Source organism: Acipenser ruthenus, chromosome 5 (assembly GCF_902713425.1).
Source record: "Acipenser ruthenus chromosome 5, fAciRut3.2 maternal haplotype, whole genome shotgun sequence".
Taxonomy (NCBI): Eukaryota; Metazoa; Chordata; class Actinopteri; order Acipenseriformes; family Acipenseridae; genus Acipenser; species Acipenser ruthenus.
Window position 1 is genome coordinate 29,632,096 of NC_081193.1, and position 20,763 is coordinate 29,652,858.

General features: G+C 36.2%; 1 protein-coding gene across 7 annotated transcripts in view; it reads right to left on the bottom strand.

Moving 5' to 3' along the window:
* Positions 1-17,971, bottom strand: part of LOC117402643 (uncharacterized) — a 41,907-nt gene extending 23,936 nt beyond the window's left edge. For 5 of the 7 annotated variants that reach the window (XM_059023971.1, XM_059023970.1, XM_034003994.3 and 2 more), the window contains exons 1-9: positions 17,837-17,971; positions 12,722-12,775; positions 5,679-5,813; positions 4,775-4,948; positions 2,430-2,501; positions 1,384-1,458; positions 1,258-1,287; positions 1,089-1,148; positions 197-241 (exon numbers count right to left, since the gene is read on the bottom strand). In XM_059023971.1, the coding sequence (XP_058879954.1) occupies positions 197-241; positions 1,089-1,148; positions 1,258-1,287; positions 1,384-1,458; positions 2,430-2,501; positions 4,775-4,948; positions 5,679-5,813; positions 12,722-12,775; positions 17,837-17,896 (705 nt within the window). In that variant the 5' untranslated portion in view covers positions 17,897-17,971. Of the gene's footprint in view, positions 1-196; positions 242-1,088; positions 1,149-1,257; positions 1,288-1,383; positions 1,459-2,429; positions 2,502-4,774; positions 4,949-5,678; positions 5,814-6,865; positions 6,983-12,721; positions 12,776-17,836 lie in introns of those variants that run through there. The other 2 variants (XM_059023969.1, XM_034003991.3) reach the window with 2 other exon arrangements.
* Positions 17,972-20,763: the final 2,792 nt, after the last annotated feature.

Genomic DNA, 20,763 nt, shown 5'->3' on the forward strand with positions numbered 1-20,763 from the left:
CTGACTGCTTTGGTGAAACAGAGAAAACAGCACAGTAATCAAGAGGGGCGTATTTAGACAGAAGTATGTGGCACAATGCAGAGTGGATATTGTCTCTAACGACAAAAGTAAATCGTTAAACTTAATATTAAAGGTATGTGGTTTCCTGCAACAGTAAGGAAAAGTATATTTAGTCATGCAAGAATCAGAGACTCACATATTTAGTCTCCCGCCCAGCAGATCGCGGTAGCATTGTAAAATTCTGTAAAACAAGTAAAAAAGGCTGTGATTATTCTTTATTCCCTGATCCGTGTAATCATCTATTACTTTTACTTTTGTATAAAGTGGCTGTAGATACAAAACAAGTCCATAAATCTTGTGCACTGTACTTCCATGCTGTGTTGTGATACCAGGTACTACAGTAGGCTAAAGAAAGCTCTCAGATTCCATCCTTTTCTCTCATGCTTCACTTCCACAGCATGTTACTGGTCAATGGAGGATGCATCTGTAACACTACATAGCCTGCAAACACAGATTTATTTTCCATTTTTTAAAATGAAAACACATGTCTAGTATAACATGGTTTCTGTCAAAAATTAACACCTGACACTAATATAGCAATTGAAAGTGCAGAACAGGTAACATTTATGAAATCATTGTGTTAGATTCAATCACTTAAGACCTGAAGACAGCATTATAGGCCTGGTCACTGTTTTGTTAAAACATATTCAAAACATCTTTCTTCTGTTAAGTATAGTTCTGAATGAAATGTGTATTATTAATTTCCCAGTCAATAACAATGCAACTGTTTATATACATTTAACATCTTATTGCATATGAGATCAGGCTGTATACCTTAAAAATAGTTTATAAGTAGGTTACTACTGTACATTTTACCAAAACATAATCCATATTTGTTAGCATGTTAGTGAACTACAGTAGTTGTTACAGATAATAAATAAAAAAGCTCCACTTAAAATACACCGTGACCTGTTATTTTTAGAATGAGCCACATAAAAGCATTTGCTTGGATCAGTAAAGGCTTTGGAAATTGAGAAATCAGCAAAGTGGTATCCTTTGAAGTGAAGATCATAACATGCTTTACATACTTTTGGTGCATCAGAATCCATTAGTTTCTGCAGGGAAATTGGAGCAGAATGGGATCGTCGCTGAAAAAAATGTGGATGGTAAGTGTGGTATAAAAGGTTATAAACGTGTAAAATGAAATTACAAAAAAAAACAAAAAAAAACTGCATTGTTGTTGCAGTTTATTGTTACCATAGGCCGAAGCTGTGCTGGTGAACATATCTGTGAAAATTGAAAAAATAAATTAAATGGGTTATCTTGAGACAAGCGGGATACAAATAAAAAATAAAGGTTCAAATAAAAGTGTTTTACATCTACCTCTGCATGGGTTTCTGACATTATTTTATCGTCAACAGGGGAGTACACTGGATTGTCAACCTCCCTGTTTATTGCCTACAAAAACAAATAGTAAAAGGTCTTAGAATGTCTATATGTAAAGAATATCAATTACTCATGTACTCATACAGTGCAGTATTTGTGTTGTGGACAAGAGCCATGAAATTATGCATTTGCCCTCCTTGCAGTGAAGTAGTTCCTTACCAGGGATGGATACATATTCCACGCACTGAATCTTGACTTTGTACCAGGGCCTATAGATTATCACTATTATTTTTAGACCACAAACACTACCTTTATATCAAACAACCAACTGCGTATATATTTGAAAAAATCTTTGAGTTGGATGGTTAAAAATATATATTTATGTAAATATTGTATTGTATTGTAATAAATATAGCAAATATTGTATTATAATAAAGCATTTTTGTCAGTGTTTATTCTTTTTGTCTGACTAACCAAAAGTGATATCAACGGTATCATGCAGGTTATAAAAAGCTGCTATACACATAAGAGATAAATTATAAGAAATTACCTTTCAGTTCACATTAATAGTATTTTTTATTATTTATATTTAAATGAAGGGAAAGGCAAGAAGGCTGATTTTTGAGACAACTAATAATTCTGTGAATTACATCATCAGATGCTGTTGTGATACAAAAATATATATATATATATATATATATATATATATATAGTATATAAAAAAATGGTATGTGTACTGTTTGAAACCTACCTCTTACATCAGTACAACAGCTGATTTAGGACTATGCCTCTGCTATCATTAATTTGTGCCAGTGGCCATTTCAGTTGTTTCTGTGTATTCTTAATAACCTCAGCAACCATCTCACAATTACCCCAAACTACTTGGGAAGTTCAAGAACATCTGGAGACATGTACAATTACGATGCTGTCTTGACAGTGGTAAGGTTAATGTAGCTTTTTGGAAATAGTCTCAAGTATCTTGTAGCAATGTAAGCGCTAATGTACTAATGGACCGATGGTTGTACTATCAGTAAAACACTAACCTTCTGCTCCAAGAGCAGTGTGTTTGAGGGTATTGCTGCATATGCCTTGTAGCTTGACTTGATCTTGTATTGCTATAGCAGAGAAAAAGGTAAGAAAAAGAATAAAAAAAATAGTAGTGAGCAGCAAAAGGTGAAAGCACATATTAAACAAATGGGAAACTCCAACTGATTGCTAAAACAATCATTTAAAAATGTAACATTATGTCAAATTATTCTGTTATACTGTAGGCAATGTGGATTGTTGTATCATTATATTTATATGCAAAGTTTAACAGTACCACTGTGTCAAATAACTGAAACAGATCACTCATAACAAACTGCAATTATATTTATTCTTGTTACAACTGTATGGGATGTTACCTATACTATAAATTACATGGTATAATGTGATATTTTTGTATTTGTGACATGAATTATGCTTAATAATTGAGACAGGAAACATTCATGTGACATGCAAGTGCAACTGTGCACTGTACCTTTGTATTTTTAGTTTCACTTTCAATAGACAAGGGTGAAGTCACAGATCTTGGGGTAGGTGAGGGTACTGAGGGCAGAGATGGAGAAGGTGATGGAGCAGAGCCACTATTTCCACGTGGTGGTGGCGAGGGTGAGAGTGTTAGGCGGTTTGCGGTAGGATTGAAAGAATAGGATCTTGGTGAGTGGGATCGTGTAAAGGAAGGAGATGGACTTGGAGAATGAGAAGCAGAAACAGAATTCGGCCTTGGGGGTGGAGAAAGCCCACAGGTAAGTGAGATGGAACTAAATCTCTCAGTTGATAAGCCAAGTGAGATCCTATTTTGCAAAGGAGACTTGGAGCTAGTCTGACTACAGCTTGGTGCTGGAGAAATAGTAACTCCTGGTCCTTGGAAAGGTGCATCAAGTCTTTTTGAGGTGCAGAGGATTAGGGAACTGTACCTAGGAGACAAAGTGTCATGTCTAGAAAATGATGAAGGTGTAATGGGATAAGGGACAGTTGTTAAGTCTCCTTGCTGCTGATCTGCTTCAGAGTGTGCTGTGCTGCAGGAAAGAGGGATAAGGCACAACTGTTTTGCAAAACAGGTGAGAGATTCCTAGGACTACATTTGAAGAGATCTTGTGAGGGATGAGCTAGTTTGAAGGAATGTGCAGGAGGAGAGTGAGGCATGGCTTCTGTTATACAGGAGGGTGAGGCAGTTGTTTAATACTTCAGCGATGCTAAAGTAGCTCTAAACATTCCAGCAGGAGACCCCTGAAGAGGCTTCTCTGTACTACTTGACGACTGTGGTCTGGAGGCCTCAGAAGAGATAGTTAAGCTGGATGTGAGAGAGCAGATGTTAGAGAATGAGAGACTGGTAGCACTAGCTGGCCACGAAGGAGAGAAGGGTCTTTGTAATGATTTTTGTACTGTTGATGAATGCGGGAGTTGACCAGTTCTAAGAATAGCAGTAAGTAGAGAGAGGTGTTGGTGGAGGCCTAGGCTCTGACCGAACTAAAGTAGTACTAGGTGAGACCTGGAAAGGGGAGGGTGTGAGACTATCTCTTGTTGGAGAGAAACAGCGAGGTGATGCCTGAAATAGACTAGAGCTGGATGATAAAGAACGGGGAATAGTTTTGACCAAAGCTGGGGAGAACATGCCTGATCTTATAGAAGAACAAGGAGATGCAGTTCTGGAAAGTCTTGTGAGCCTTCAGAGAACAGTAAATGTAAAGGAGATAAACTTGTTACTCTGTCTGGACCTCCAGACATTATTGATTCTTTAGAGGATGCTGGAGAGATAGCCTTTCTGAACAGAGAGCGTTTGTTAAGGGATCTGGAGTTTCTGCAGTTATTTCTCTTTCACTGAGTCTCTCGCTGCAGTAGATACTTGAATAGACTTGAGCGGTAAGGGGTGTATTGTTAAACAACTGACTTATTTGTTGGTGCTTGTTATCAGTACTCTTTGATGTAGACTCAGGGATGTGATGCATATTCATTGTGGTATAGTCTGCTTTCTTTTTTCAGCAGGGACTGGATGAGTACAAAGGGATACTTGGCTCACATGGTCAGTTTTGGCAGAATATTTGAACTGGGAAGGAAAAAGATGGGAGAAAGATAAAAGCATATGCCACTAGATATGAATTATGCTTGTCCAGGGCTGTGAATGAAAATTACTGGGGAAATTGTGTTAATTGCTACCATAACATAAACTACTATTTTGTATATATTACTTTAAATATATTCTTAGGGGAAATTGCAAGGCTTTAACCCTTTATTAATGGTTGCTATTGTTTCACTTTTGTCATACTGTAAAAGAGAGTATATCATATTATATATTATAGGCTAGAAAACACTAGTATAGGGATAACTGGACTGTATATAATGTTACCTGAAGCTGAGGCTCAATTCTTGCAATGTCATTGGTTTGCTCAAGACAGTGAGGATGAACAGGGGCAGCTTCTCCTTCATCATCTGAATCACCAATGAACACAATTTTTGCTTTGAAAATGCCGTCTTGTAGCATAGTCATGTCAGATGTCGCCTCTTCTTGTGTTCCTAAATGCTGTGAGTTGAGTATTGTAACAAATCACTTTAATAAGCTATACCATCTGGCAATCCCATTTATTTCTAAGCTCTACATTTTGGTGAGCCAACAAAGTGTGGTCCAAGATGAGAAATGTAATAGTCACACACACACAACTGATTTCAGAATTAAATGTTATTATTTTATTTTCTTAATATAGTAAATGCTAAATATTATCAAGGATATGTAATCATAATTGTACAACTATATGGTCATTATTCATAAACATATCTTCCTTTTCATACTTGAGTGTTACTATTTCTATGAACCTCTTTTACTTGCCAATAACTTTTGCATTTATTTCAGATGTTGATTCTCAGTTTTTTTTCAGAAACTACGTTGGGTGATAAATTGTTATCAAAAGAATACAATGTGCGTTATCACATATTGATACCCAATTAGGGCTTATTTCCAATTGATTGAAACTGCATTAATCATCTACTATCACTTCATAGTAACTGAAAAACATCTGACACTTGAAAACATACAAAAAATACTTTAATATTGATCAAAGATGCACTGAAACTTCTATCTGTGATACCCCATTCGAGTTTCCCTAACAGGAAAGTGTATGAAATAGCTAAACAATCTCCATATTGATGAAATAGCTTTTTGATGTTCAGTACATAACTCTTCGAAACAGTACCAATACTTGGTTACTTGGATTCTGCATGCTGAAATCATAATTAATTAGTAAGATGTACCATACCTCATTTGGCTTGCATTTGGGTTGTCCACATTTTCCACTGTGTATTGAAGCATTAGCATAGGCTTGAGTCGGCAACTTTCTGACAACTGGCACAAATGTAAAAGACAGTGGCTGCGTTGGGTGTTCTTTGAGGATCTGCATTAAATAATAATAATAATAATACATACACACTGTTATGTAATGTACACTATTCAAAAAGTGAAAGATAAACTAGACATTTGCATGGCTTTTAGAAAACAGCCTTCAAATGTTTGATGTTAAATGTTGATGAGATCTGATCTACCGATAAGAAATAAAATTTTGAAGCAGTGACCAGTAAAATCTGCTACACTCGTTGAATTTGCAATGTCACCCTTTTCTCTGTTAAAAAGCCAAATTAGGCACTAGGGGTTCATCGGAAACCCATGCAATTTTCAGAACATGAAAAACAAATATAAATACACAAACAATCAAAATAATGAGAAAAAATGCCTGCATGGTTAGAAAATATTAATAATTAAACAGGATTTTTTTTTTTTTTTTTACATGTGTATACTGATTAAACATTTTTTTCTGTGATCATATCTGTTTTAATATAAGCAAATAGTGTACAGTAACATTTCAATTGCCGGTATACAGTTGACTTTTGCTTTAATTTATTAGAAGATCCTACAGTATAAGCATATTCATCTGCAGTGTGTGGACGTATATACAGTATATTACAAATAAATATCAGCAAATACTTCTGCTATTTATATATTATGCAGACTAGGCAGCAAATTACATATAACATTGAAATAACGTTTCCATTTTGATTAAAGTCTAAGCAATGTCTTGTCTGATTTCACAGACCTCGATTAGCACTAATCTTGGACTATTGAATGTTACTTTAGATAAAGAAGTCCAAGACTAGTTCTAATCACGGTCTGCAAAACCAGCCATAGATGTTACAAAACTATTAAGAATTAGCTTAAGTGCATTAAGATGCCATCACATTAACAAAAATGACAAATTCTGTTTAAAAAATTTAGCCCTATAGTATATTGCGTATACTCATAATATTAACTATTAAAATGGTGTAAATTACACAAATAAGCCATCCATAAACTCACAAATTATAAACAGATAAAAGCTATTACTGATAGTAGCCCACAAAAGATTTGGCAACACACAGACCTATACAATATCAAAAGAACAAAATATTTTACCTTCTGTGAACTACTGTATAGAAACTCAGCTGAATATTTAATAAAATATCCATATGACATGAAATACACAGCTGCACTATCGCAAAGTTTCACATAAGCTGTTCTGTGTTGCTCGGAATGTATCAGAACAGAAACACTATTCAAAGTCTATAAATATGTAGGAGTACAGACAATTGCTATTCACTTGGGAATTTTGTGAACTGACAAAACACAATTGTCATACACCAGGCAAGTGCGATGACGCATCAAATATTTTCCTCAAAATATACTAAGAGTGTCATTTTGGTCCTCATATGGACCTGTGGGTCCCTAATTTGAATCTTATCATTCTTTACAAGGCTGTGTGGCTGAGTGTCGCGCCCCTTTATTTATTAATATTATGCTTTATTTGTATATATGACAGCAAAAGTCAATATTATTTGTTATTGTTTTGTGTTTATTTTAGAAACCTCGTGAGGATGCGTGACTGATCAGCTACTGATTATTTAACTAGCTGACAGTCACACATCCCTATTAAACTCGTGGGTATAGAGGGGTAACAAGATAATTTCTAGCTAGTTAACCCCTCGACCAGAATATAAAAGACCTGCAGCTTTGGCTGCATGGGGAGAGAGTCAGAGGAGAGACGTGAGTTTGTGAAGAGAAGTAAACAATTGCTACGTGTGCTGGTTTCGCAACCAGCATACTACTTGTTACTGTTTGTTAGGCCCTAGTGCCCTTTTTGTTTGGTGTTTTGTTTTGTTTATATCTTTTGTTTTATTATTTAATAAATGCGCAGAGCACTGTTGCGCTTCAGTTTTGCCCCGCCGTTCCTTGTTTTGAATCTGTGTTTTTGTTCTGACGTCACCCCTGCCAAGCCATCTTGTCACAGGCTGCCATGTTTACATTTATTTTTGTGTAAACCAACTGCAGTAAACTGGAGACAATGTACAGGCCTGCTCAAGCAAAATAAATGAATACATTAAAAGAATAAACTGTTTAACATTTATGACCATCTTAAACCATAGTACTCATTTGCAGCATATGGACAGTTTAGTTTACCATAATATTTGAATAGGAATTTAAAATACTACCAATTACATATTTAGAAGATTTGGCTGCAGATCACATGTAATGAAAATGTTCATTATGATTAAAGGCCCAGTAGCAATCAAAATGTTCTGAGAGTACTATACTGTAGGATGTTGTCCTAATGAAACATGGGGTGCAGGTGTAACACCTCCCCGGTCACGGAAGCATAAAAAACGCACCACAAACCTGCCTTTAATTACAAAATATCACAAGATGCAGCAAGTGTTGAATGTAAAAGTACTAATGTAGCCTGACTAAGCCAGTTCAGTGCAATAAGGCACTGAACAGATTACAGAAGATCCTTTAGGTTCTTTTTATTCAGATAACAGATCTAAAAATGTAGGAACAAGGTCACCAAGAAAATCAGAGATACATTTTAACAAGCATTTGTTTATTGTAAACTTCCAATAGCAACACCTAGTTTCAAACGGTACTGATTATAAAACAATTCCATTCACCTATTAACAGGTAGCAAGATTTCAAGCAGTTAAACAAGGTTCACATGAATAAGGTCATGGATTAAGCTGCAAATGCAACAACGCTGCTACCAGCAATACAGTGGAAATACACATTCCAAAACACGGTAAAACTGTCATAATAAAAACAATACCACGGTACAAAAGTACAAATACCCACACCACACACACACAATGTCCGTGTAGGGTAGGGAACACACACAGAGAGAGCGAGAGAGAAACCAGAATCGCAATAACCTATTCTGTGCACTTCTTAAACTCCAATCGACTACCAAACAGGCTAAAAACACTCGGGCCGTTCGCGCTCATTATTCAACACCGGCATACAATCAGCCCAATACTTATTGTCGGGATGCTCCATTTACTGGTCCGTTTCAGTCTCTCTCACTCGTCGTTCCCCGCTCCAAACACTGCGTTCCCACTCCTGCACAGACATACAAACCCCAGGATGGCCATCCCGTTTGTGAAAACATGTGCTATTTATATTCATGTGCGTAAATTGATCAATAATTCAATTACTAGGTGCTCAACTGGGCAAACACAGGGAAGCGGGTGGAGAAGCCAACATAACGTGATACAAATCAATTATCAAAAAGTGTCAGATAACACAAAGCGTGCACTAATCAAATCATAAAATACATTTTATAAAAATAATAACATACAAGTGTAAAATAAATGAACAGGGCATGGGTTGCATGGTGGTGTGTGCGTGCAGGGGTTGCATGGTGGTGTGTGCGTGCAGGGGTTGTATGGTGGTGTGTGCGTGCAGGGGTTGTATGGTGGTGTGTGCGTGCTGGGGTTGCATGGTGGTGTGTGCGTTCTGGGGTTGCATGGTGGTGTGTGCGTGCTGGGGTTGCATGGTGGTGTGTGCGTTCTGGGGTTGTATGGTGGTGTGTGCGTGCTGGGGTTGTATGGTGGTGTGTGCATGCTGGGGTTGCATGGTGGTGTGTGCGTGCTGGGGTTGCATGGTGGTGTGTGCGTGCAGGGGTTTTATGGTGGTGTGTGCGTGCTGGGATTGCATGGTGGTGTGTGTGTGCTGGGGTTGTATGGTGGTGTGTGCGTGCAGGGGTTGTATGGTGGTGTGTGCGTGCTGGGGTTGTATGGTGGTGTGTGCGTGCAGGGGTTGCGTGATGCGTGTGGAGGGGAATTGGGGTGCAGGTTTGGCGTGAAAGACGGGGGTCAAGGGAAGCAAGGGCATGTAAGGGGGTGCAGGGAAAAGACTGGGAAGATTGGGGAAGACAAGAGTGTGAGAGAAGGTTGTGTTCGGGGGAGATAGAGTGAGAAAGGGTAGGGTAAAAGAAAAACTACTACAATCATTTATTTTCATTTTTGTCTCCCAGTTCCCATTCCTTCACTTTATGATTTTATTTTGTGATTATTGAATCATTGTAAAAATAAATGGCTTGAGCCTTCATCATGGTTGCAGTCTCATTTCTGTCCCAAAAATAACCAGAAACACTACAATATATTGATGGACATTACATTACATTAGTATTAGCCTTAAATAAAGGAAAATGACTGCTTTAATGAATTTTCATGTATCTATTTCAGAGCAATGTAGTTTCTTCATTGTGCACTGCACTCTGTCTATAAGAATCACATCCATCCCAGATGTTTTGATTCTTATAAGCGGTTGATTCTTAAAAGTGGACCCATATGATTACTGTGGTGAAGTGGTGCAGAATCAGTATGTTAGTTTGAGAATAATAAGAGTTTGTTCCCTGCAGTGTAATGGGTTGACCACTAGATGTCATGAGTTCCCGAGTATGCACGCCCACGAAAAATCCATTATGGATAATGGAATAAGCGATAGAGCCCGTCGATGCGGGCTCTGCCGTGTGGTAGATGACCGCAACTGGATTTCTGCGTCCCGAGCTGTAGGTGAGAGCGCTAACGAAAGTCAAGTCATCTACCACACGGTAGAGCCCGCATCGAGAGGGCTCTATCACTATTAGAAAACAATTTGTTTCTTTATTTTCTGTTTAAAAAAAACTTTAAAACCTATATTTACATTGAACTTCTGATATTTCGCCAGGTAACCTTCCGCTGAGGAAAATAGTCCCTAACATAATTAGAAGAGAAAAATGAGAAAAACGTAGAGAAAACATTATTATTTTTAAAATGATTATTATTTGGTTAACATATTTATTTATTGGGGTCCTACTCTTTCTTGTTATAATTTATCTGGACATGTACAATTGTTGAATAGTCCGTGTAGTATTGGAGGCGGGGCAGGGAGTGGATTGGCTGGTGCGGAAAAAACTGAAGCAGGGTTGGCAGTTTTTGAGGGAGGGTGTTGTTTGGATCCAGCTGATGACACAATCCACTTCTCGTGTACTTTTCTATGGTAAACTGAGCATGCGTGACTTAGAAACTCGGCTGTCAGCTGAGCAGAATATCCCAAAAAATGGGCTGAATTCGGGAAAGCAAAGTGACCCAGAATTTGGGACGTTATCTGAAAACCAAATTGGCCCAGAATTTGGGACATTATAAAAGCAAAGCGGCCCAGACCCCTGAGAATGAGCAGTCTATATGTAAAACTGTGATTACATTACAGATAAACTAATGAATCCTGCAACAAAACTGTAATAGTGGGCAGGATCTATATTTGCAATTAAAATAAATCATGCAGGGGCTCCCGAGTGGCGCATCCAGTAAAAGCACTTGTGTAGAGTGCAGGATGCGCCCTAAAGTCTGGTCGTCGCGAGTTCAAGTCCAGGCTATTCCTTTGCCGACTGAGGACGGGAGCTCCCAGGGGGCGGCGCTCAATTGGCCGAGCGTCGCCCGGGGGGAGGGAGGGTTAGGTTGGCCTGGGTGTTCTTGGCTCACCGCGCACCTGCGACCCCTGTAGTCTGGCCGGGCGCCTGCGGGCTTGCCTGTAAGCTGCCCAAGAGCTGCGTTGTCCTCCGACACTGTAGCTCTTGGGTGGCTGCATGGTGAGTCCGCAGTGTGAAAAAAAGCGGTCAGCCGACGGCATATGCATCGGAGGACAGTGTGTGTTCGTCTTCGCCCTCACGAGTCAGCGCAGGGGTGGTAGAGGTGAGCTGAGCATAATAAAATAATTGGCCATTCCAAATTGGGAGAAAAATAATAAAAATAATTGGCAATGACTAAATTTATAAAAAATAAATAAATAAATAAATAAATAAATCACGCAAACGATTATAGAGATATGCTATTTGAAAGAAAAAAGTAGAACACCACTGAAAGCCAATTCTTACATTCGTGCATAACATGACCATTTATATAAGGTAATAGTCACCCATAGTACAGCAAAATACTACATTATATTTTAATTGAAAGGTTCTGGAAAGCAGATCTCTCTCTCTCTCTCTCTCTTTCTCTCTCTCTCTCTCTCTCTCTCTCTCTCTCTCTCTCTCTCTCTCTCTCTCTCTGATCACAATGCCTCCAAGCTTTCCCACTTGTGTTGATGTCATTTCTGTGACAGACAAGGACACATCAAAATGCGAGACTGTCATTTAGTTCCATCCCAAAAGTCAGACCTGTGTCATACCCCCATTGTTGTTTCTATAGACAGGAAGTAAGTGCATTTATTGATACAGACGGATAACTTGTCACACCGTTTTCCTCTTGAGTTTACTGTACTTCATGCTTTATGGTTTAATTCAAGAAAATGAAGACCTATGAACACCAATACTTGGCTAGAAAAAAACTGAACTGGTATTAACCGGTATTTCATTGGTTTCAAGTGGTTCGGAACTTTCTTAAAAGAATCCGGTTTGAATCCCTGTTTAGTATTATTAAGTCAAACTCATTTAGAAAAAACCATAACCTAAGTGCATGCAGGTTTTTGCATTTCATTGAGAATCATACGTAACTTTCAAGTTACAAATCTGGAAATCATACAACCTACAGTAATTTAAGTGAAATAAAAGTCTTTGAAAACCAGCCCCCTGTGTCACTAACTTTATACAAAAGTTTCACAGAGTTCAAGAGAAACATATCTAAACATGATTAGAGGTTTCTACAAGACATGACAAAAAGCTACCAGTGCCTTGCACTGTATCTGATTTACTTAAAAAAAAAAAAATGCAACAAAACAAATCAAGCTAGAACATTTCAAGCTTAATTTGTCGCTAATTCCCTAATGATTAATTATTTCTATTGTTTAAATGCATTTTATGACACTATACAATATTAATAAAGCCAAGTAAAAGGAATCTTTAGACACAAACCATAATAGGCAAGATAAATACACTTTTACAGGGGAAGGACAAATTAGAAAAGGCATTGGCAGTGCCTGAGAATGCTGCCTAGTCAGACAGCAAAGATATTGTATTGAACTTACCTCTGATTTCTCATGTGGACATCCACACCCACTGTCTTGTGTAACTACAGTAACCTGCAAAGCAGCAGATCAACAAACAGTATGAAGTAGCTGAAGGTTATGACAGGCACTTCCCATCTGCCAGTATTGCTCTCTTAGATGTTTCATTGCTCAAAATATCACCAGGATTGACTCATGCCTTTTCTACAGATCATATTTCCATCACAGCTATGAAGGGAGCTAGAGATAGTACACTATCCACTCAAAGGCCCTCTCTCCTTAGCTGCTGTACAGTGGGATAGTCGACTATTCTAACTAATAAGTGAAGTGCATGTTAAACTCATAAGTGAAGTGCATGTTAAACTCAAAGGAATACAAACTGCTGACTGCACACTCATTTACAATGTTCATATATAATCAGTGTTGCCCAGCTTTAATACCGCAGAAGGGCAGTTTGCGTCTTGTTACAAGAAAGTTGCAGCTGCTGTTCATATGTAAAAAACCACATGGAAACTATAAACGCATAAATAAAAGAAAGAAAGCAATAAACACACTGTAGACGTTAATTCCTTCTGGCAGCTAAGCTTATGTTACAGTTTATTTAGAAGTGCCTCCCTTGAAGATCATCCCCCAAAAGCAATAGAGCCAATTATACTAGTATTATATATATATATATATATATATATATATATATATATATATATATATATATATATATATATATATATAATATATATATATACACACACATATATATATATATATATATATATATACACACACACACACACACATATATATATATATATATATATATATATATATATATATATATATATATATATATATATATATATATATATAAACCCTGCCTTAACATTAGGTATTATGTGATATGATATTCTTTGTGTTTTTCGTCTGACATTACAATAGCACCTAAAGGCTGTCATAACATATAGTTAGTTTATTGTTTTATAATATTATGTATTATATAGTACAATGCTGTTTAAAAGCTGCTGTAGTTACTATCATTCAATTACTAGAGTAATTCACTCTTGGTGAGACCCATTGCTACACTTTTAAAACAAAAAAGGGGATTTGCAGTGATATGTAATAAAAAATAAATCAAATGCTGGTACATAATCAAGTCCTAGAAACACCTGGTCAGACATCACTAAGGCTTGGCATTTGGAAAAACTCTGTGAGATGCAATGACAGGTATATGCTGAAATTTCATAGGAAGGAATTATTAATCAATCACACTAGATTTATAGCATCCGATGATATTACATAGCCCAATATAATATTATGTGGCTTCCGATACATCCTTACACTGAAAAATGTGACCTGCTCTGTCATCACTATTTACCAGTTAGAAGACTTGAAACCTCATATCTAAAGTCTTACTTGATATGCCAATAATTCAGCTATTTGTGTTGCATTTTATCAGACCCCCCCTCATCTGGACATTTAAACCAAATGGCTGCAAGCCTCTGGAATGTCATTAACAGGCCAGATTTCACTATAACATTTGAAAAGGTTAAATTAGGGTTGTGAGTGTTTTTATACATTTATGCCAGGTGACAAAATGTACAAAAACAAACCATTAATTGTCCTATTTATGAGGTTGTGTGTTGGTAGTCTGCTCGGAGCAACCATTGAACCATGCAGATGTGAATTGGTCAACTAGCGCTAATAAATTTGCTGTGTAATTAAATACGCTGTGAACAGCAGCTTGATTTTTAGCAGTCTAACAGTCCTTGACAGTACAGTTTTCCTTGATGTCCCAGTTGCAGTCATGCACAAACAATTCAAGCACTGACTTTAATACCCTCCTTACAAACACACTTACATTTATTTAACCATATCTTTTGAAATGTGCATGTGAAGCACTTTGTGATGACTTTGTCATACAAGGTGCTATATAAAATCAAACTGTATTGCATTGTAATATATTTATGGAAATTTAAAAGGAAATCCGTGTTAATTGTCATAATTTATCAGGAGTTAATTTGCACTTGGAAAAGGAAGGTTGAGTGTACCGAAATAGTGTGTACAGAACCAGGGTTAATTTCTAACAGACTTAAGCTTTTTCTATACTTGTGGTTCTGAATTATATGTATTCACTTGTTTGAATCATTTGTAACCTTACCAAACGTTTGTTGTATTGCCAAAATGATATACCGTTATTTGCACCTAGTGTATTGTTACAGAAATTATCAATGCAACTGTAGCCTGAACTCTGGATACGTACATTATGACATCTGACCTGTACTGTAGATTTTATTTGAATTATACAAAAAAAAACTAAGACTAAATAATGCAATCTTGGTATATAAAACCGCATACTAGATATTACAATAAAATTTCCTTACAGGCAATAGATCATTGACATGGATTTTGCTTAAATGTATTTGTAATGTTGTCAGACTCCCCCCACCATTTTATGTACAGTGTACACTTTCACCTTCACATGTCTGTATGCATATAAAATGTTCTTATAATACTCTAAGTGTTCGGTGGCTACTTCTAATCATGTTGAGTTTATTTATAGTGGAGATGAGCAAAGAGTACCGTACCAGAGAACATGCATTCAACACGATGAGAGAAATTCACCGAACAATTATAAACACACTGTGTATTAGGTTAGGGAGTTCTATCGTAATTTTAAAAGCTTGATAAATATATAATGAAGTGTTACATACATGGTATACATGTATAATAGCTAACAACTACAAACACAAATTGCACTTCAAACATATTTATTTATAGCCTACAATCGTACATACTAAAATACATACAGAAGTAGATGTCAACATAAGAAAATAAAAGTATTTTTTTCGTTTGAACCAAAAAAAGATTGCAAAATGCAGATGAAAAGAGTTTTATATAGTAAGCTATGTCAAAATATCCCCCGAATGAGGGTAAATGACTAGTGGGGTTTAATTAATTAATCAATTTTTAATCCGTGCCGTCCGATTTTTACCCACACACCAGATAATCGTAAATCAGCATTTTATATGTGAAATGTTCTAAATAAATGTACATTCTGCATGACAACATGTACCATTTTAAATGAAGTTTACAAATTATACACAAAATAGATATTCACATTATTTTTTATTTCCATTTGGCTGCTGCTCGCTGGTGGGAGAGCCGTCTCCCTGTACGCTAGTAGTTTCCATAACAGCGAATTATGCGTCTATTCATTTGTCTTGATCTCGTTAACATGCATTTTGATTAATGAGTTCCCCTATCTAGTTGTTGAGACAAGAATTGATGTACGTCACCTGCTACAATTAAGTTTTTTAACGAGAAACGTGTCAAGCCCTAAACTTTTCAGAAAACACATCATGAATGCCAGTGGTTTACAAGAAGTTTATTGTGAGGATGGTGAATCATCAAAAATACCAAATACCAAAAATACTGCTTTTATCCTATTTCATCTTGTTACCAGTGAGAAACACTCGTATTATAGTATGTAATTCCCAAAGACACAAAGACAGTTACAGTTGTCTGCAACTATAATAATACAGTTCAATCCACTGCTGACACAAATTTGTAAAGGTCATTGTGTCAGCAAAGCCTAAAAACTAAATTTACTAAGCTGTATTGCCTGCACAATTTTCACAACAATCTATATGACCTGTCAATAAACATCCATTTATCAATTAAAGTTTGCTCATCTTATTTCAAACTCAGTGCAGTGTAATGTTAAGCATTTTGGAACTTTCAACATATAAAATACATTTTCCTGAGAGATTCAAGGGTGATGTTTTCTGAGTAAATTGGTAGTTATATGAGCACTAAGACTTCCTAAACATCAAACCCAATATTATTCACCTTGTTCAGTTGGTATCTCAAGCATACCTGATAACATTAATGAGAGGCAAATCTGTGTCAATTCACAACAATCCCCAGTTAATTGGCAACTCGATCCATACAGTAATTCTAGATACTGTGTGACCTACATTGATTTATTTGTATGTTAAGTATATACGGGTTCACCTCTGTCTCTGTGGATGAGCATTGAATCACAAATGAGCTGCATTCATTTGGGAGCAGGACCACCGCTGCTAGGTTTTTAATCTAAGCTTAGCTGTCATCTTGACCCTGGGATCAAGTCACTTCACTGTATTGTATTCCATGTGTATTCACTTAATTACATTCAATATCAAAATGCTAAATCTAACTTCTACTACAGTTCTAATATTAGTTAGATATTACTTTAAAAGATCACAATACATAAACAAGACACTAAACAAACTGTTACTTAGGGACATTTTCACTCAAAGACAACATATTGGTAACTGTTACCATAGAAACATATCAGGTTATTTGGGGTAAATAGGTAATTTCTTAAATTATATTTAAACAATATAAAATGGAAATTATATATAAACTATTATATACAATATTTGTACTTATTTAGCAGAGCATATTATGTGCCTGAGTAAATAAATGAATAGACAATATGCAAAAAATTATTTCTCACTAATCCTTATTCAAGTCAATTGAACTTTTAAATAAGGTTTTAAATACGTCAAAAATTGTATTTTTCCAATTATTTGAAGTCTTTGTAAGAGTTTGGACTGTCCTCTAAGGTACTTGCATTTTTATCATGTATTTAATCTTCAAGCATGCAGCTGAAATGGAAGATTTTTACATTTTTTTAATCAGATCCACAGATGAGTTAATGACATTGGTATTGGATGTTTGATGTCTGATAATCATGGATGGAGCAATGTAAATTACTGATACGCAAGGGAAATGCCCTCTTTAACATCACAACTGATTTAAATTATATTTTTTCTTAAATAGTTTGCCACTTTGTTAGATTTTCTTAATTTAATAGTTAAAACACAATATATGCGTTCTGTCTAGCCTATCTTGAACTGTCAAAATAGTTAAAGAGAACAATGTGGATGTTTCAAGGTGAATACTAGCAAAGGTTTCTGACCAAATATGAAATTGAAGAGCAAATTAGTGCTGAAAAACCTCAAGGTCAAAAGCTGTAGACACTATGCTTTTAAGGATACATCAATCAATGGCGTGATTTCATCGCTGTGACAGCTGGTCTATTGTCCTTATCCAACTACAAATCCAATTTACTTCAGTAAACAACTTTTTGCTTACCACATGCTGGTCTTCCATGGTCCTGTTTAAGAAGGTTTCAGTGCAAATGAGTTTATCCATCTACTTGTTGGAATTCACAATACTTTTCAACTTCTTCGACTGTACTTCTTCGACTGTCACGCAGCCCCAGTGATTACAGAGTAGCTTTCCATTTATAGATACAGTATACAAAAGCTACAAATAGCTCCCAGATAGAGTGCAGACTGCAGACCAAAGATAAGAATAATCACCACAGTACCATCAGTGACTACAGCAAAAAAACATGAATAGAAATCTTTATATAGGATAATGGTATTTTTCTTGTGTTTAAGTTAGAGTTCAAGATTAAGTTCAGGTACAGATTAGAAGTAATTACATACTGTACATCATATCACATGGTAGATGACTGTAGAAAGTCTGGCTTCAAAAAGTGAAATGGAGGGAAAGAAAAATCCTGAATAGATAAATAAACACGTTAATCAAACATTAAAAATGTTTAAAATAGCAATAAGGGTCTCTGGTGACAATGACAAAACACTCAAGCTAGCTTTCCCGTGATTTACATGTCACCAGAATCTCTCAATAGAATTGCAGCCTTATTATGCATTGTTGGTTGTACATTATTATTATTATTATTATTATTATTATTATTATTATTATTAATAATAATAATGTTTGAGGTCTGCACATTTATACAATTCTAAGGTTGAAAAAGAATTAGTTATATTGAAGTTCACTTCAAATAAACAAGTTTGCCTAATAAACAAAAAGCTACCAAAGGAGAATAGGGCGTCTAAAGGTCAATCTTGCAGAAATAAACAGAGGCTAGAGAGGGATCAGCTGTGCTTCAGTATTGTATTTTGTGAAGGTCAATAGAAAGATCTTCTGTTCGGTTTGTCTAGCTTGGAAATTACAAAGTTAAGATAGGTGAAGATCAAAGGGGATCACTGCTGAATATGGGACAATTAATTATTCAAAGAAAAAATGGATTATTAAGCCCCCAATAAACAAGATTTTTAAGGAGTTTGGTCAGTGGGGGTGCTTATATGTTAGTTTTAGATTATAAAGCATAACCAGGTGTATACTGGAAATTACTTTCTAAAGCTTTTTTGCACCAAGTACCATACATTCAATCAGAAGTTATCACTGCCAGGAAGCCAGGTTGATCTGTCAATTTCAAAACAACAAATTCACATAACAGAAATGATGCTGCAACACAGTGTATGTCAGCCTATTTAATTGAATGGATAGGCAAAGTTTGTCCTGGAGCATAAACACAAGTGTGGGTCCACTAACCCAGGCTCAGGGAGGTTCAACATTAGGCCTCTTCAAAACAAACACTCAACGTCACCAAGGATCCAAAGCGCATTTCACAAGCCAGCATACCAGGCATGCTCTAACTTTTTTTATATGCAGATAACACAGAGATGAAATTACCCTGTTTAAACCACAGTGGTCAGGATTCTAATCCCACTGTATTGTCTGCTAAGAAATAAAAATTGGTTTGGCATCTCAGTCCATTGAATTGACTCGAAAGGTAAGGTCTGGAAAGTGCACGGTAAAGAATCTCACTTTCACCCCTGTGAAAGTGAAACTTGAAGTTCAGGACTTTAGCTTTCTAAATTAGTGTCACTTCAGTTCACCCTGGTTAAACATTTGCATGTATACTGAAAACAAGGTTGTGATTGAATCCCAAACAACCAAATAAACTACAATTCTTAAAAACACAGCTCTGATTACAAAAAAAATAAATAAATATGTGAGGATTGTAGCATTGCATTTTGTTACCGCACTTTTGAGACAAAGTTTCTACTGTCTACATAAATGCTGAAAATGTGCTTGTAATAATAATGTGGCACAATTCTGCCTTGGGAGTGCATTGTGCTTAGAATTGAACAGCAGCTGGAATTATACAGTAGCGACTTTTTTGTTTACTGCAGTTTCATACACCATAAAATCACGCATGGTTGTCTGTTTACTCTGGAATATTCTTGAGTAGATACCTTTCAAGTGAAACCAGATCTGTGAAGGGGAAGTTAATCCCATTTAGAGTCCCATTCCACATTTCTGATGCAGCTGTTGCTATCAGTCTTTGATTGGAGGCTGTGGGCTCTGTCATTTCTGTTAGGCATGGACAAAGGGTTGACATAGGGACGGGTATAGTAAACTTAAGCCACAAGCAAAATTACTGTGCGCCAAACCTTGAAGTGCATGCAGCTTCAAATGTCATTTTATTTAATTTTTCATATTTCCTTTTTGTCTTTTTATTGCTTTTTATGAGTATTGCTACAATATTAGGTTATCATTTTTTTCCATAGCTGTCTTTACCTGGCTTTAAACTTGCTTTGAGCTTGTCTTGCTGTGAGCTTGCCTAGCATTGAACAGACCATTCAACTCTAAATATAAACCGTATCCTTGATAGATTTTACAAACTCTTCTCTCCTATTGTTGAATTTTTTTTTTTTACATCCAGCAATGTGTAGTTACACTACATGCCTCGTAAACACTACCTGCATGAACCTTTGCCAGAAACATCATTTTTGTAAAATCAACTACATCAGCACAATATATAATGTATGTTCGTCAGCGCTTTCCTGTTATGCACATGCTTTTACAATTTGAAATTGGTGCTTAGCAATTAACTAAGAAATACTCTCCCACTGAGGCACATTACTAACAGGATAATTTGCTGGGTGTAAAAACAGAACAAAGGGCTTTAATACAGATTGTCTGTATGGGCACCAGGATTTTGCAACAGGGACCCACCATTTTTAACATAAAAAGGAACATCCATTCTTTGAACAATTTAACGCTTTATTGAAACAAAAGAAACACAAATATTTGGCAGTATAAGAATACTGTTTCCAGTTTGTTACATAGAGAACAGGTCTGCATTATTTCTGTATGAAGGTTTGCACAGTAAGGTGTTCTTTTTATATCATATTTAA